Source organism: Telmatherina bonti (assembly GCF_933228915.1).
Source record: "Telmatherina bonti genome assembly, chromosome: 3".
NCBI lineage: Eukaryota > Metazoa > Chordata > Actinopteri > Atheriniformes > Telmatherinidae > Telmatherina > Telmatherina bonti.
In genome coordinates, this window is record NC_136621.1 from 7,583,495 (window position 1) to 7,601,126 (window position 17,632).

The 17,632-nt window shown below is 42.7% G+C and overlaps 1 protein-coding gene across 1 annotated transcript in view; it reads right to left on the bottom strand.

The window, feature by feature from the left end:
* The window catches only part of vegfc (vascular endothelial growth factor c), a gene marked incomplete at both ends in the record, with an annotated part of 78,318 nt that extends 65,202 nt beyond the window's left edge, over positions 1-13,116 (bottom strand). Inside the window, one exon of the mRNA XM_079264798.1 lies at positions 13,006-13,116. Within this exon, the coding sequence (XP_079120924.1) occupies positions 13,006-13,116 (111 nt within the window). The remainder of the gene's footprint in view (positions 1-13,005) is intronic.
* Positions 13,117-17,632: the final 4,516 nt, after the last annotated feature.

Here is a 17,632-nt window from a genome sequence, read left to right on the forward strand (position 1 = left end):
ATTTATTTGTAATCTGAAAGGAGAAATGCTGGTAGCTGGATGTAAAGCATCAGTCTAGAATCATTTAAGCAGTATAATTTACAGCATTACAGATTCTCTGTGGTATTAACACAGCACACAACTTATTTTCTCTACAAATCATTCAATTTTATCTATCGCATGTCATTTAAGCATAACCACTGTTTGTTTTCTTGTGTGTTTATTTCGTCATCACCAGCGGCACTGAGCGAGCCAAACAGATGTTCTGATTAAACTACTTTCTCTGAAGTCCACAGGCTCTTCCTACACTTTGGCAGCAATGACTGTGGCATACAGTTGAAGTGTGAAGCCAGCATATTCGTATCTGAGCAGTGAGGCATAGCCCAATGGAGAAAAAAATGCTAATTACACACTACATTCTTCCTCAGACGCCAGAGGGTTGAGAAATATCGGTGAAAGATATAGACAGAAATCACTGCAAAGAAGTAGGACAGAAAATATCACGGCAGGGTCAGAGACACACAGACAAAATCTCTCAGTCATCTTCACTATGAAGTAATGATGGAGTGACAGTATTTCCCCATATCTGTCAGGTTCTTTGCCATCCAGAGTTGACAGGAAGGTTCCAGTTTGGCGAGCTTAGCGTCGGACCTGGAACATCCTCTCTGCAGCTTATCTCTACATTTTGCATGTTCCAGTTATAGGAATGTTGGAAGTGTACATTCAAGACTACATCCCATTTTGATGGAAGCTGAAGCAACAAGGTCCAGGACAGCTCTGCTCACTGAGCAGAATAACACAAAATTTGTCTGCAAAGTCAACATGACAGACTCATTCTTCTCCCTGAGATAAGGAAGCATGTCCTATTCAAACTCTTGTCTCATCGTTATACTGTGACCAGTTTTGGTGGGTTTTTTTGGGGTGTTTACACACAAAAAGATAAACTGTTTGCAGCTACATCAAGTTAAAGGAATTAATAGTTAATGAAAGTTCTATGAAAGCACCAGATCAAACATTCTTCAGAGCAACATTGGGCTTACATCTCTGATTCAAAGTGGTCATTAGTGAGAGAAAATGAACAGAGCAGTTCAAAGTGGAAAGATACGAGCAGCACTGATAAACCTGCCAATGTCTGCAGAAACTGCCCTGGCAAACATTTAAAGAGATGGCCAATCAGAGGCCAAATCTAAGCTACACCAGGCAGCTCCTGCTAAAAGGAAAGAAATTCTCCCATAATTTCAATTTACAAAGTAATGCCGATGCAGCACATGGTATTATTAATATATGAACAAAGATCAAGTCAACAATTCCAAAAAAGCTTTCGGCAATAGGTTTAGTGTGCAACTTTACTGTTGGACTTAATGAAATTATCATGTTATCCTGACTGACCACGGTATCTTTCTAGAAATAAAGACACAAATGTTGTCATTTCTGCAGAGTTTGACTTAACATTTAGCCCTTCAAACTCCTATCATTGATCATACTGGTAAATGGTTGACATGTACTGGACAATAAGAAGCTAATAAGCAGCCAGTAACAACAAATATCAGCATATATCTGTGGTTTCTGCGCAGGGGAGAAACTACAGTGGCGGTGGTGGTGTTTGGTTAATGGATCAGAAGGCTGGTCGGGCTAAACCATGTTTAAACCTTACAAAAAAAGTGTGAAGCCAAATCAAACATGGTGAGGGAGGCAGAACCACCAGAATATCTGACTGGGAAACCGTGCCAATAACAATCCAAGTTACTTTGCATTTGTAAGTTAAGCACATGAGAACAATTTACCAGCAAATATCCAGAAATGTTTTTTTTTTTAAAAAAAAAAGCTAATATAATTTAAGAGGAAGAGAGGTGTTTAGCAAACCCAGCTGATGAGGGATGCATGTTTAGAAATGGAATCATATTGTGGATTAGTCTGGACAATCCCTGAAAGAAGCTGAATCAGTGAGATTTAAATGTCATTTACTGGATAAATCTATGTTAAATGTGCCTCTACTGAGCTGTGATGGTTTAAAGTTCCTCCATGATAAAAAAAAAAAAAAAAAAAGATTCATATCAGTCTGGCTTTAGGCAAGGCCATTCCACTGAAACTGCTCTCATGTCTGTTACAGATGCCAGATCCACTGGTTAATCTTTAGTTCTTATTCTGCTGGACCTGTCTGCAAATTTTGACACTGTCAAACATCAGATTCTCCTCTACACACTTTCTGAGCTTGGCATCTCTGGATCTGTCCTCTTGTGGTTCATGTGGAGTTCAGTGGCCCGATTGCATGTGTTGAAAACAGGGGTGCCTCAGAGATCGATGCTTAGCCCTCTTCTCTTTTCACTATACACCTCCTCACTTTTCCTCCACCCCTCAGTCATAAGCTCTCATGGCCTCTCTTACCACTGTTACACTGCACTCAGCTTTTCATTTCCTTCCTATCAGATTACACAACTGTCTCAATGAGAATATCAGCTTGCCTTGCTGATATCTCTGCATGGATTGCCACCTGCAGCTCAATCTGTCCAAAACAGCGCTCATTGTCTATCCAGCCAACTCTTTCTTGCCTCCACAAATAAGTGTGAAGCCCAAATTTATCAAACTTGTGCCTATGTCTGCTGCCCAGAATCTGGATGTCATGGTGGATGACCAGTTGACCTTAAAGATCCATGTTGCCTTGATTGCCTATACTTGCCAGTTTGATCTCTACAACATCAAGAGAATCAGACCATACCTAAAAGAACACACAACACAGCTTTTGGTTTTTGGTCATTTCATGCATTGATTACTCCAATTCCCTACTGTATGCCTGCATATCCAGTTAAACCTCGGCAGATGATTCAGAATGTGGCAGCACGTCTGATATTCAACCACCCCAAAAGCACTCATGTCATTCCGCTGCTAATCACAATCCACTGGCTTCAGGTCGCAGCATGCATCATATTCAAAACTTTGCTTCTGGCTTACAAAACAGTGACTCAAATTGCTCCTGTCTACCTTAACTCCTTAAAACAGTTACACTTCCATTTTGACACTTTTGCTCTACCAATGAAAGACGCCTAGCGTTACCACCAATATGTGGGACTAAAACACTAGGCAGACTCTTTTCTTCTTTCTGATCTGCAGAGGCCTTATCTGCTGTACTTTTAAGAGCAAACTAAAGACGCAGCTCTTCAAGGAGCAATTCTGCACTTAGTTTAGCTACATTTATCAGAGGAGTTAGAGAGCTTAGCCCAGTTCTTTGCAACAATATTGTGGTATTTATTCTTTAACTGAATTACTTCATCAGTAAATTATTTTTTAAATTAGTAAATTTAAAAGGAAGTGAAGTATTCGAGTTAGCACTGTGGCCACATAGCAAGAAGGTCACTGGTTTGATCTTCAGCTCAGACTGTGGACTTTCTGTGTTGAGTTTGCATGTTCACCCAGTCTATGTGTGGGTTCTCTCCGGGTACTCCGGCTTCCTCCCACCATCCAAAGACATGCATGTTAGGTTAATTGGTTAATCTAAATCCTCCCTAGGAGTGAGTATGAGCATGAATGAGTCTTCTCCGTGATCTCCTCCCAGAGGGACATGCCCAGAACACTTCACCAGGGAGATGTCCAAGAAACATCCTAACCAAATGCCCGAACCACCTCAACTGGCTCCTGTTGATGCAGTAGAGCAGCACCTGAGCCCGGATGACTGAGCTTCTCAACCTATCTCTAGTTAACAATGTCTTAATATGGCCATTATTACAAGAAGCAGGACCAGGTCAATATTAAAGGAAATATTACCAGGTTATTATTACAGTGAATTGTACTATGTCATTATTAATGGAAATTGTACCCTGTCATTAAATAAAGGAATCATATTGTGTTATTATTACAGAAAGAAGTACCTGGTCATCATTACAGGAAGATAGTACCAGGTCCATATTAATGGAAATAGTACTAGGTCATTATTGCAGGAAGTAGTGCCAGTTTAGTATTACAGGAGGTAATACCAGGATCATAATTACACAAAGTATTATTAGGGTCATTATTTCCAGAATTAGTATCAGGTTGGTATTACAGGAAGTAATACCAGGACCATAATTAAATTAAGCATGACAAGGGTCATTATTACAGGAAGTAGTACCAGGTTGTTTTTAACAGAAATAGTACCAGGTCATTATTACCGGCAGTCATACTATGTCATTATTACTTTAAACAGTGAGCGGTCTTTTTACAGTAAGAACAACCAGGATCATTATTACAGTAAGCAAGTTTTATATGTTCAATAGTCTAAATTTAAATGTGTTAGTCAGACAAATATTCTACACTTTATTTCAATTAACATAAAACCATAACTGAACTAAACATTTCCCATGAAATGCATCTGGTTAGATATAACACAGTAAAGAGAGTTTGAACAGAACAGTCAAGTCAAGATCAGTTTGCTATTACAATACACACATTACAACTATAGACTGAGGATCACAATCTCCAGTCCTCCAGGTCTGGTGTCCTGCAGGTAATAGACGTTGGATGGAATATTAACAGAGTTGCAGAACTTGACAACAAACTCTTGGAGATCGATTTTATTTGAATCAGGTTTTGCAGTTGAGAAACAATCAATACCTGCAGTATACCAGCCCTGGATGACCACAATTGATAATTCCTGCTGTAGACTGTTACATTTCTTTTGTAAATGGTCAAAAGAAAATCCAAACAGTTAAATACTTATTTCTGCAAATGCATATGTGGTGCATCCTGCATTTTTAAAGGAACTGAGAGAAATTATGTGCACATATGAAACTTATGTTACACTGCTAACAGCACATCTTAGCTTGAAATTATTACTGATAACAATAAAAAGAAACCTGTTGGCAGTACAACACTGTGTTCGTCCTAAAAACATGTAAAATCAAAGGTCTGTTACACCAGAAGAAGAGTTTTACTTCAACAATTTTCAGTTGTTAAGAGACACAGAGTGCATGTTATGTATATTTATACTACCTTTGCTCATTCCGATCCATTTTCTGTGATTTCCTCTCTGTTTACCACCGGAGGATGCTGCTCAAATGCAGATAGGAAGGACAGTCAAGAACATTTCAGTAGAAATAGTTTGAGGGCGGAGTTTAATATCCAACCCCACTCAGTATCTCACGCCCCTCATTCTACGTTCCACAGCCATCATACAAAACTGCTGTTGTTGAAAAGTTAAGATGTTGCCCAAAGAGATAAACAACATGTGAGATTCCAGTCCCTAACTGGTTAGACATTTTATATTCCACATCTGACCAGTTAAATGTGTAATATTCAAGTCAACGACCAGTTAAACATGTCATATTTCAGTCAATGACCAGTTAAACGCATCATTTCCCGATCCTGATCAGTTAAAAGTGTCATATTTAATTTCCTAATCACTAAAATGTACCATATTTCAGCTTTTGACAAGTTAACATGTTATATTCCAGTACCTGACCTGTTAAACACTTGATGTACCAGTTCCTGAGCGGGTAAAGGACTGTGACAGTTCCAGTCAGTGTCTAGTTAAACTCATTCTACTTCCTGACAATAAAAGCATGTTATGTTTTGGTTCCTGACTAGATATATGTGTCATGTTTCTGTCCCTGACAACTTAAATGTCACAGGCCACTCAAACATATCATAATCCAGTCCTTTACCAGTTAAATGTGTCAAATTCCAGAACCTAGCAAGTTAAAAGTGTCAAATTCTAGTCCCTGACCATTAAAATGTTATCCTATTTCTGTTTATAACCAGTTTAACGTGTCATATTCCAGTATGTGACTAGACAAATATGGTATATTCCAGTCAGATATAATGGGTCATATTCCAGTTCCTGAACAGGTAAGCACATAAGATTCCAGTTCCTGCCGATTTAATGCAGTGTTCCTCAATCCCAATCCTCAGGCCCCCCTGCCCTGCATGTTTCCTAGCCAACACACCTGAATGAAAATAAAGGGTTTGTTAACAGGCTGCAAAGAACTGGATGAAGAAGTTCAATAATCTGACTCAGGTGATTGGGAGGAAGATCATGTCTATAAGAGGCAGTGCAGGGCGGCCTGAGGACTGGAATTGAGAAACACTGATTTAATGAGTCATATTCCAGTTTATGACTAATTAAACATGTCATATTCCAGTGCCTGACCGAAAAAACGTCATATTCCTGTTTCTGAACAATTAAACAGATAATATTCCAGTTTCTGAACTATTAAACAGATCATATTCCAGTACCTGACCAGACAAACGTCATATTCCATTCTGTGACTAGCTAAAGATGTCATGTTTCAGCTATGGATTAACGTGCTATATTGTGATTCCTGACAAACATCTTATGTTTCTGATTTTTGACTAGATAAATATGCTATGTTCCAAATCCTGACTGGTTAAACTTCTGATATTCCAGTTGTTGATAAGAAAAACATGTCATTTTACAGCTCCGGACTACTTGACTGAGTCATGTTTCAGTTACTGACAAGATAAACTTATAATGTTCCAGTCCCTGAAAACTCAATTGTGTCATAATCCCTGACCAGTTCAACATGTCAGTATTCCAGTTAGTTAAACGTGTCATATTCCAGTCCCCGACTCTTTAAATGTGTCACATTTTAGTCCAGGTAAATGCATGATATTCCAGTTTTTGACCAGTTAAATGTGTCATATACTATTTCCTGACTGGTTAAATGAGTTATAGTCAGGTCCCTGACCAGTTAAACGTGTTATAAGCTAGTCCCTGACCAGTTAAACGTCTTATAAGCTAGTCCCTGACCACTTAAATGCACCACATTCTAGTTGTCAAAGACTTAAATGTGTCATATTTCATCTAAATAAGGCTGCAACGATCTGTCAACAAAGTCAACAACGTCGACAATGAAAATTCATCTAAGCGAAATTTCATTGTCGATGCATCGCGTTATCAATGCCCATAACGGGTTTGCTAATAACACTGCGCCAGACAGCTTAACGCCATTTACCAACCACAGCTTTTCAGACAGTATAGGAACTCAAAACACCAAGCAAATGATGCAAAGCACATAGGAAGTGCTGGGGGCAGTAATTTCATTTTGTGCAGCGTCTTTGTTTCAACTCTTCGTTGTTGAAACTGACCGTGCCGCAACTTATTTCTAAAATATCCAAAGGGATATTTCACGCTAAACAAAATGTCAAATTGGTGAAATTTGTAGTCTGCCACGCAGAGCTGACATACCATGGCAGCGCGACTGTCATGCATGAGCATCTGAAACAAAAGCACCCCAGAGTCATGGTTTCCAGCATTCCAGATGGCAAAGTTGGCATTCCCGGTAGTGCCGTGCTGTTGTTACCTCTGCCAAAGAGATTATGTTGTTATCTGCGTTTATCTGTTTGTGTTCAAGATAGGTCAGAAAGTTATGGATAGAATTTCATGAAATTTTCAGGAGTTGTTGGAAATGTGAAAAGGAAGAAGTGATTTCATTTTGGTGATCCGGATCACCGTTTGGATTCAGGAATTATTTTAAAGGATTCTGGCCCTTGTTTACCTTACAAAACAGGCTTTTTCAAGATGTAAATAATCATTTCAATGCAATTCTACGAAAATTAAGATTTTAAAATAATTTATTTATTTTGTTTTCCTTTTGAGTCAAATTCTTTACAATTTGGAGATGACACCATCTCCAAAGTATGAATGTTTCAAAATAAATGAGTAGTAAGCTGTTAGGCTTAAATTAAGTATTCAACTGGTTCAGTAGTTATTCTTTTAACTCACTAAAGGACATTATCTTGTGACTGAATGGGAATCAGGGTGACATTCATATGGTGCAAATGAAGAGAGTGGGGTAAAACATACTGGAGCCTGTAAAAAGAGCTACGTCAACTGGCAGTACAGATGCTGGGCGTGACAGAAATAATCGTGACTAATCGACTAATCGAAAAAATTATTTACAGATTAGTCAATTAAAATAACCTTAGTTGCAGCCCTACACCTAAATGTGTCATATCACAGTTCCTAACCAGTAAAACATGTTATATTCAAATTCTTGATGAGTTATATTGCATCATATTCTAGTTTTTGATCAGTTTAATGCAGAATTTATGAGTCCTTGGCCATTTAAACGAGTCATTCTCCAGTCTCTGACAGATTAATCATATCAAATTCCAGTCCCCAACAAGTTAAAGGTAGGGCTAGGCAATATGACAAAGATCTCATATCTCGATATAGCTCATTTCATATCACCACTCTATTCTTTATCTTTATTCTGTATTTTTTATCCTGATTCTTGCGCAGGTGATAACATGTGTTAGTTGTGTCAAAGTGCATTGTTGGGACTGTGATCTAGTCTGTTGTCGGTCCACGTTAGCCTTTTTATATCCAAACTGCATCCGTGCGCCAGACATTTCTCCTCTTTTATGAACAAGCTCATCAGTTTTGGTTGGCTGGTCATCTGTTAGTGAATTAACCTGCTCTGAAACGCGTCTGCTACCGTCTTTTTTCATGTTTGTTTAAATATTGCAGAGTGCATGTCGTAAAGCGCATCTTGACGTAAAATACTGCAGTAAAGCACCTTATCATGGCGTAAACAATAGAGCCTCATATGCCACAATCATTTTCTATAATCCAAAGGATATATATTGTCCTATCGCATAGCCCTAGTTAAATGTAAGATATCCCAATTGTTAACCAGTTAAATGTTTTGTACTCCATTTCCTGACAGGTTAAACATGTTTATTCTAGTCCTTGACCAGCTAAATGGATCATTTTCCAGTTCCTGAACAGTAAAAATTGTAATACTGCAGTCATAAATTAATCCTTCATTAGATAAATGCATCATATTTTAGTCCATAATGTGTTAAAAGCATTATATTCCAGTCCTGACCAGTTAAACTCGTTACCAGTCACTGAACATTTAAATGTGTGATTTTTCAGTTGCTGACCACTTAATTTGGTCTTATTTCAGTTCCTGACCAGTGAAACATTTCATGGTCCAGTTCCTGACAAGTTACATGCACCATATTCCATTTAATGCCTCATATTCCAGTCCCTGACCACTTAACGTGATATTCCAGTTCTTGACCATTTTAACGCCTCATATTCCAGTCCCTGACCAGTTAAACATGTAATATTCCAGTTCTTGATCAGTTAAAACATGTCATAATCCAGTCCCTGACCAGTAAAACACATCATATTCATCATATTCAGTCCCTGATTGGTTGACTGCATCATATTTCAAACCCTAGTGGGATACAAACACATTCATGACCAATTAAACGTGTTTTATTCTGGTTCCTGACTAAGTTAACATGTCACATTCCAGTTCCTTACAAGTTAAACTGTTATGATGTGGTGGTTTGCTTTTTCCTTGGTTCTGGGTTCCTGTTTTATTTTGGTAGTATTTCCTGTTTGGTTCCCTTGTTTGTTTGTTTAGCTTTATTGATTTCCTGGTCATTGAGTTCACCTGCGTTCACTTAGTTAATTTGCTTCACCTGTTTCTTGTTTGGTTTTTCTGTGTATTTATACCCCTCGGTTTCAGTTGTGTTGGTTGGTTCATTGTCATTCTGTTAGTTGTCATTTTGTTGCTCTGCCCTGGGAATAAACCTGAGTTCTGTAGACTGGCGCCCCGACTCCTGCATTTGGGTCCACCTCCCTCCAGCCACTGTAACATAAACAGGCCACATTCCAGTTCCTGACTAGGCAAGTGCATTGTAGACCAGTCCCTGATTGGATAAATGCTCGCTATTCCAATCCCTGATGGATTAAAAACATCATATTCTGGTCCTGACTTATTAAACACATTATATTTCTGTTAATTACTAGTTAAATGTGTCGTATTTCTTCCTGACCAGTTAAACATGTCATATTTGTGTTCCTGACCGGTTGAAAATTAAGAAAAAAAAAAAACAAGAATAAAGATATAACAAATAAAGTTACACTGATCCTGCAGATATAAAGTAGGGCTGCTCAATTATGACAAAAATTATAATCACGATTATTCTGACTGAAATTGAGATCTCAATTATTTAACACAATTATCCAGTATTTAAAAACAACGGTGAGTGTTGAGGTGTTCTCGACTTAACTGTCTATTGTATAGTTCCAAGTTGTTTAATCCGCTTTTACTGCTCATATATGAACTATTTTACGTTGGCCTCGATGTACGTCTTATGCTAAACAACCACTGTCAGGCTACAGCGCGTTTCTCTCATTCTCCTGTTAAAAGTCAGCTGATTTGAACCAGCTGGTTAACGCGTTGCTATGGTAACGCCCCGTAACAGAGAGATATTACAGTGATTTAACTTGCTGAACTATGTATATCAAAATAATGCAGCCCATTCTCACTGACAATGGTATAAACTATGTTTAGGTGAACTTCCACAACCTACTGCAGTTATTCTACATTGACCTGCAGCCGGAGCCGACTGAGACTGGCCGCCTGGGAGTGCTTTAGGACGGGAGAGGCTCCCGCTGCTCCTTCCTTACAGTAACTGCAAAACAATATGTGCCTTCAAGTCAGTCGCCAAAACACCAGAAAAGTCTCTAATAACTCCAGTAAAAGTTGCTAGATTTGTCGCTAGTCGCTTTTAACAAAAACAAGTCGCCAGATTTAAATCGGCTGTGGGAGGAGTTTACAGCACAGCGCTGCTATGCCAGTGATGCTCAATTAGCAACTGAAGATAACGGCAGGAGAGGAAACTGCAAAGAGAAAAATAACTGCACCCTTTTATTTTTATGATCGTCAAAAACCCAGATCGTAATTAAGATCTAAATCCGACTAATCGCCGAGCCCTGATATAAAGCAACATATAAATGTTCTATCTAAACACCCAAACATGCATTTGCTCCGCTTGTACCGAGCCATAAAAGAGAAGATCCTATGCCCTTACAGGAAAGCAAAGCAGACAATCATCAGGAAAGCCAATAAGACACCAACAAGCTTATGTGAAACATGAATCACGACTAAAAACAAAGGTTCTAACAAACAATGGCTTCGGTTCTATGATGTTCGTTCACTCAGAATTATTTATTTTGAATTAAATCATTGCGAATTACAGTATTTTCCTTCGAGTTTACAAGGAAATAGCAATTGAGGTTTACATGGAAAACATGTCAATTCACTTATACTTATTTCCGCTTTATATTGGCGATTTGGAGGAGTTGTCGCTAGATGAAGGGAGGGCAGATGTGACATACTTATATACCAGAAATAAACAAACTCCACTTTCTACTTCTTCAGTTATAATATGGAAGACCACATACTAAGTACGGTTTTCACTTTGATTTTAATTGTAATTATAAACATGAGCAGACAATTTCAGCAGCTGAGGAGGACGAGGAAGACGAAGTACCGGAGATGGGAGGCAGAAGACTGTGCTGGACCACTGGAATCAACTTAGAGTGGAATCAATGTTTAAATTATAGAGAATTAATAATTTGGATCTAAGGTGGGAATAAACCAGCCATTTACTTTGGAATTCAGTTTCATTCGGAACTGTCATTTTCGTTCGGAATTAGGTGTTTACATGGTCATTTCTCATTTCTTTAAAGCAGATTTAACCTTTCTTTGGAAATAAAGAAGAATTAAAACTCTCATGTAAATGTGGCCAGTGTCTAAATGACTGTCAGAATGCAGATTATATGGAGTAAAGAAAGTTCAGAGTGCCATCATAGATGTGACCACACCTGTACAAAGATCAGCAGCATACCAGGAGACCCTCTTAGACCTAGAGCACAGATCCCAGACACTACACCATGAAGACAACTGTGCATCCTTCATCCATTGCTGTACATCTTTATCCACCCTCCATCGACAGCTATGTTCACCCAGAGACACTGGACATTCTTGTAAATCTTTCTAGCTGCTGGACAGCATGATAGTACAGCAACCTCCTAACAGCGTGATCCAGTCACTGAAGCAGAAGTCAAAAGGAGTCAGTGTTCATTGAAAACCTCTTGCAAACAGTTTTTTTCAATTTAAAGAAGAAAAAAGTGTGTCTCAGAAAGGAGACATGTTTGCTGAGAATCAGCCTGATAAAGAAAGGCAATCACCTGCAGTTCCGACCTGCAAGTCTGATATGCAGCTCTTACTTGCAGTTCTGACCTGCAGTTCCATACAAAACAATGACAAGTAGAACCTTTTTGATGTACTGTGAGCAGAGCAAAAACATCAGTCATTAGTTCCATGATCTGGACCTCATTCGTTCTCTGTATTGCCTCTTAAACGCTCATTAAAACAGTTTAATCCCTGACATTCCAGGAAGTTTCCACCTGACAGCCGTATGAACTGGTAAAATTCCTGACAGTTGGAGGTCTAGAAGAGAAACTCGTCATCCCAGCTTATCCTCAGCTGAGATCAAATAACTGCATGCTGCTGCCTTGCAATCATCCTGCATCCCAGTGCTGAAACCATGGAAACCACACACACACACACTCTTGACCTCTGTGACACACGCACACATGTCTCTATTGGCTCCTGTCTCTGGCTAATTTGAAGGAAAAAATCCCCCCCCCCCCAGCAGTACCACCACACAGCCCACCCAGCCACACTCCCATCCCCGCACCACAATCTTTCTCTTCTTCACTTTCTGTACAAAGTCCCTTTAGCAGCACACCGAGCTTGTATCGTAAAATCTGCAGGGGAGGTACATCCATAATGAGTGGATGTACTAGTCCTGCCTGTCTGCAGGGTGTCCACTTGTCCCCGGCTGTCCTGCTTTCAGCTGAAAATGTGATGGGTTCCAGAATTTCGTCTACAAACACATCCAGTTGGGTTTTCTCATCATTAGTTGCTCATTCACACTCTGAATACAACACGGTGACACTAATCTTCATTAATACTTAAGAACCAGCCAGAACCAGACAGGTCTTCAGCGGTGGGACCAGATCTCGATAGATCAGACCCGGTTTACCCTACTGTTTACCCTAAAGACCTAATAAAAATGTTTATCTAAAATATGTCGAACTGATTGTTACCAAGGTGCCGCCTAAAATCCGCAGAACTGAACCGAAATTACGCTTGACCACATGGACCTGAATCAAGACCCGCTGAAAGTTCCAAACACTGAAACAAGTTTCGCCGAACTCACCGGGTCGTCCGTGTGCTCGTGATCCTGGTATTCATCATCATAGCTGAAGTCACTCGCCAGGTTATTGTAGAGGAGATAAAGCAGCAAGAGAGATATTCCCAGTACGTGCATATTTACATCAGTTCCTCCAGTCCGGATGGTCCGAGTCTCACAGAGGACAAATTTTAACTAAACCTTTTTTGTGTCCGCTCTCTCTTTCTTTCTCTCTCTCTCTCTTTCTCTCTCTCTCTCTTTCTCTCTCTCTCTCTCTCTCTCTCTCTCACACACACACACGCGCTCTCTCTCTCTCTCTCTCTCTCTCTCTCTCTCTCTCTCTCTCTCTCTCTCTCCTTCGCTTTGTCTCTGTGAAGGTCCAGTTCCTGGTCCTCGGAGGTTCTGCAGCATAAGTCCGGACCTTACCGATATGGGACCAGATGCGGAGATTTGGCCGAATCTCAGTCCAGACCAGAGGAGGAAAAAGCAATCCTTATGTGGCTCCAAAACGAGGCTAAAAGGCCACCTGTTTAAGGACAGGGTAATGTGTGTGTGTGTGTGTGTGTGTGTGTGTGTGTGTGTGTGTGTGTGTGTGTGTGTGTGTGTGTGTGTGTGGCGCGCGCGCCACGGCCTGTTCTTCATACTGAGAATTGTGTACAACTTTAACTATTTCATATTTATAATAAATAAACATTTATAATAAAGAAACAGCATCCAGTTATTTATAAATCCCATCCACCAATATTTTATTCCAAGTAGAAGATAAGCATCATGTCATATGACGAAACTGAGATGTTTTATCCTCTGATAGCAGCAACACATCTAGAAACTTTTACTGATTTAACGGATAATGTCGTAAAGTGACCGCTGAAGCTCCAGTGTGTAGAATTACCACCATCTAGTGGTAAAGATGGGTATAGCACAGTTGTGAATGTACAGTGGCCGTTAGAGAGCATGAAGATGTTTTTATAAGTGAGCGGATCCAGTGGCCTCAAGCGCTGCCATGATGCACTACAGGTAAATACATAAGGGCGTTCGGATTATCAGACGGGAATTGTGTGAGTCATCAAGGGCCATAAAAGCAGCATTGGCAAGCAGTACAAGTTTGTTGATGTGATGGCTGCAAAGATGGAAAATCTCACATCACTATGTCTTCGTCATTGTGAATTCAGATGGGTTGTGGGTTCTCACCTCATTTTTCTTTCATTTTTATTCCTTCTAATGTTTACTTTTGACTTATATTAGGGAGCAGCACCTCCTTGTGTAACATGTAGAAAAATGTGAGGCATTTCAACAAAAATTCTTCATTTTCTTAATTTATTTATTTATTCATGTATTTGATTTTTATTCTGTATTTTAGTATGTAACTACTTTTTATTTATTAAATTAATTTGAGTTTCCATCCATCCATCCATCTTCTGCCGCTTATCTGGCGTCGGGTCGCGGGGGCAGCAGCCTAAGCAGGGAAGCCCAGACTTCCCTCTCCCCAGCCACATTTGCCAACTCTGCAGGGGGGATCCCGAGGTGTTCCCAGGCCAGCTGAGAGATATAATCCCTCCAGCATGTCCTGGGTCTTCCCCGGGGTCTCCTCCCAGAGGGACGTGCCTGGAACACCTCACCAGGGAGGCGTCCAGGAGGCATCCTGACCAGATGCCCGAGCCACCTCAACTGGTTCCTCTCGATGCGGAGGAGCAGCGGCTCTACTCTGAGCCCCTCCCGGATGACCAAGCTCCTCACCCTATCTCTAAGGGTGAGCCCGGCCACCCTGCAGAGGAAACCCATTTCAGCCGCCTGTATACGACATCTCGTTCTTTCAGTCATGACCCACAGCTCATGACCATAGGTGAGGGTAGGAACGTAGATCGACTGGTAAATCAAAAGCTTTGCCTTCTGGCTCAGCTCCTTCTTCACCACGACAGACCGGCGCAGAGCCAGCATTACTGCAGACGCCGCACCGATCCATCTGTCGATCTCGTGCTCCATCCTTCCCTCACTCGTGAACAAGACCCCGAGATATTTAAACTCCTCCACAGGACCTCACTCCCGACCCGGAAAGGGCAATCCATCCTATTCCGGCTTAGGACCATGGTCTCAGATTTGGAGGTGCTGATTCTCATCCCAGTCGTTTTACACTCGGCAGCGAATCGCTCAAGCGAGAACTGGAGATCATGACCAGATGAAGCCAACAGGACCACGTCATCCGCAAAAAGCAGGGACCCAATCCTGAGGCCACCAAGTCGTATCCCCTCAACACCTCAGCTGCGCCTAGAAATTCTGTCCATATAAGTTATGAAGTGAATCGGTGATAAAGGGCAGCCTTGGCGGAGTCCAACCCTCACCGGAAACGAGTCCGACTTACTACCGGCAATGCAAACCAAGCTCTGACACCTGTCGTACAGGGACCGGACAGTTCGTACAAGGAGGTCCGGTACCCCATACTCCCGGGCTACCCCCCACAGGAGCCCCCGGGGGACACGGTCGAATGCCTTCTCCAGGTCTACAAAGCACATGTAGACTGGTTGGGCAAACTCCCATGCCCCCTCCAGGACCCCAAAGAATGTATAGAGCTGGTTCACTGCTCCGCGACCAGGACGAAAACCACACTGCTCCTCCTCAATCCAGGATCCAACTATCCGGCGGACCCTCCTCTCCAGGACCCCTTACCAGGGAGGCTGAGGAGTGTGATTCCCCTGTAATTGGAACACACCCTCCGGTCCCCCTTCTTAAAAAGGGGGACCACCACCCCAGTCTGCCAATCCAGCGGTACTGCCCCTGATGTCCACGAGATGCCGCAGAGGCGTGTCAGCCAGGACAGCCCCACAGCATCCAGAGCCTTAAGGAACTCCGGGCGGATCTCATCCACCCCCGGGGCCTTGCCGCCAAGGAGCTTTTTGACCACCTCAGCGACTTCAGCCCCAGAGATAGGAGAGTCCACCCCTGAGTGCACCAGTTCTGCTTCCTCATCGGAAGACGTGTTGGTAGGATTGAGGAGGTCTTCGAAGTATTTCTTACACCGGCCCACTACGTCCCGAGTTGAGGTCAGCAGCTCCCCACCTCCACTGTACACAGTATTGACGGAGCACTGCTTCCCCTTCCTGAGCCGCCGGATGGTGGACCAGAATCTCCTCGAAGCCGTCCGGAAGTCTTTCTCCATGGCCTCGCTGAACTCCTCCCATGCCCGAGTTTTTGCCTCGGCAACAGCCGAAGCCGCATGCCGCTTAGCCCGCCGGTACCCATCAGCTGCCTCCAGAGTCCCACAGGCCAAGAAGGCCCGATAGGACTCCTTCTTCAGCTTGACGGCATCCCTCACTGTTGGTGTCCACCAACGAGTCCTGGGATTACCGCCACGACAGGCACCAACGACCTTACAGCCACAGCTCCGGCCGGCCGCCTCAGCAATAGAGGCACGGAACACAGCCCATTTGGACTCAATGTCCCCTGCCTCACTCGGGACATGTTCGAAGCACTGCTGAAAGTGGGAGTTGAAGCTCGCTCTGACGGGGGACTCAGCCAGACGTTCCCAGCAGACCCTCACAACACGTTTGGGCCTGCCAGATCTGACCGGCTTCCTCCCCCACCATCTGAGCCAACTCACCACCAGGTGGTGATCAGTTGACAGCTCCGCCCCCCTCTTCACCCGAGTGTCCAAGGCATGTGGCCGCAGGTCCGACGATACGACTACAAAATCGATCATCGAACTGCGGCCCAGGGAATCCCTATGCCAGGTGTACATATGGACACTCTTATGTTGGAACATGGTGTTCGTTATGGACAATCCATGACGAGCACAGAAGTTCAATAACAAAACACCATTTGGGATCGGGGGGGGGGGGGGGGGGGGGGGACCATGCCTCCCAATCACTCCTCTCCAGGAGGAGTGATTGGGAGTGATCGCACACAAGCTCAGGCTCCTTCCCCACCAAAGAGGTGACGTTCCACGTCCCTAGAGCCAGCTTCTGCAGCCGGGGATCGGACCGCCAGGGTCCCCGCCCCTTGCCACCGCCCAGCTCACATTGCACCCGACCCCTACGGCTCCTCCCGCAGATGGTGAGCCCATGGGAGGTGGGGCTGAGTCCGACCGGGCCCCATGGGCGGAGGCCACCAGACACTCCAGGCCTGGCTCCAGAGGGGGGTCCCGGTAACCCGCGTCCGGGCAAGGGAACATTCATGCCCAGGTTGGTCGTCATCATAGAGGTCGATGAGCCGTGCTTGGTCTGGTCCCTCCCCTAGACACCTGGTTGCCATGGGTGACCCTACCAGGGGCATAAAGCCCCCGACAACATAGCTACTAGGATCTTCGGGACGCACAAACCCCTCCACCACGATAAGGTGACAGCTCAGGGAGGGGATTTGTGAGTTTCATGGTTTTAATTTATGGTCATAAATGTTCATGATGTCATGGTGTGAGCAGCGCTTCCTCCCTCAGTCTGCTTCCGGCTACTGCGGAGGAAGGAGTATTAGGTCAGATCCCCGCAGCAAAACATACAGCACTTCATGTCATTTTGTGCAGAATAAATAGGCCATTGTTTTGAGCTGAATCGTAGCGCTGGTTTCTCTGGTCATTCACTCAACAAAGAGTGACATCTACGGTGGTGGAAGGACTCAAACATAACCGGTCACTTGTAGCCTCTGCTTTTTTGGTGTTCCTACAGCT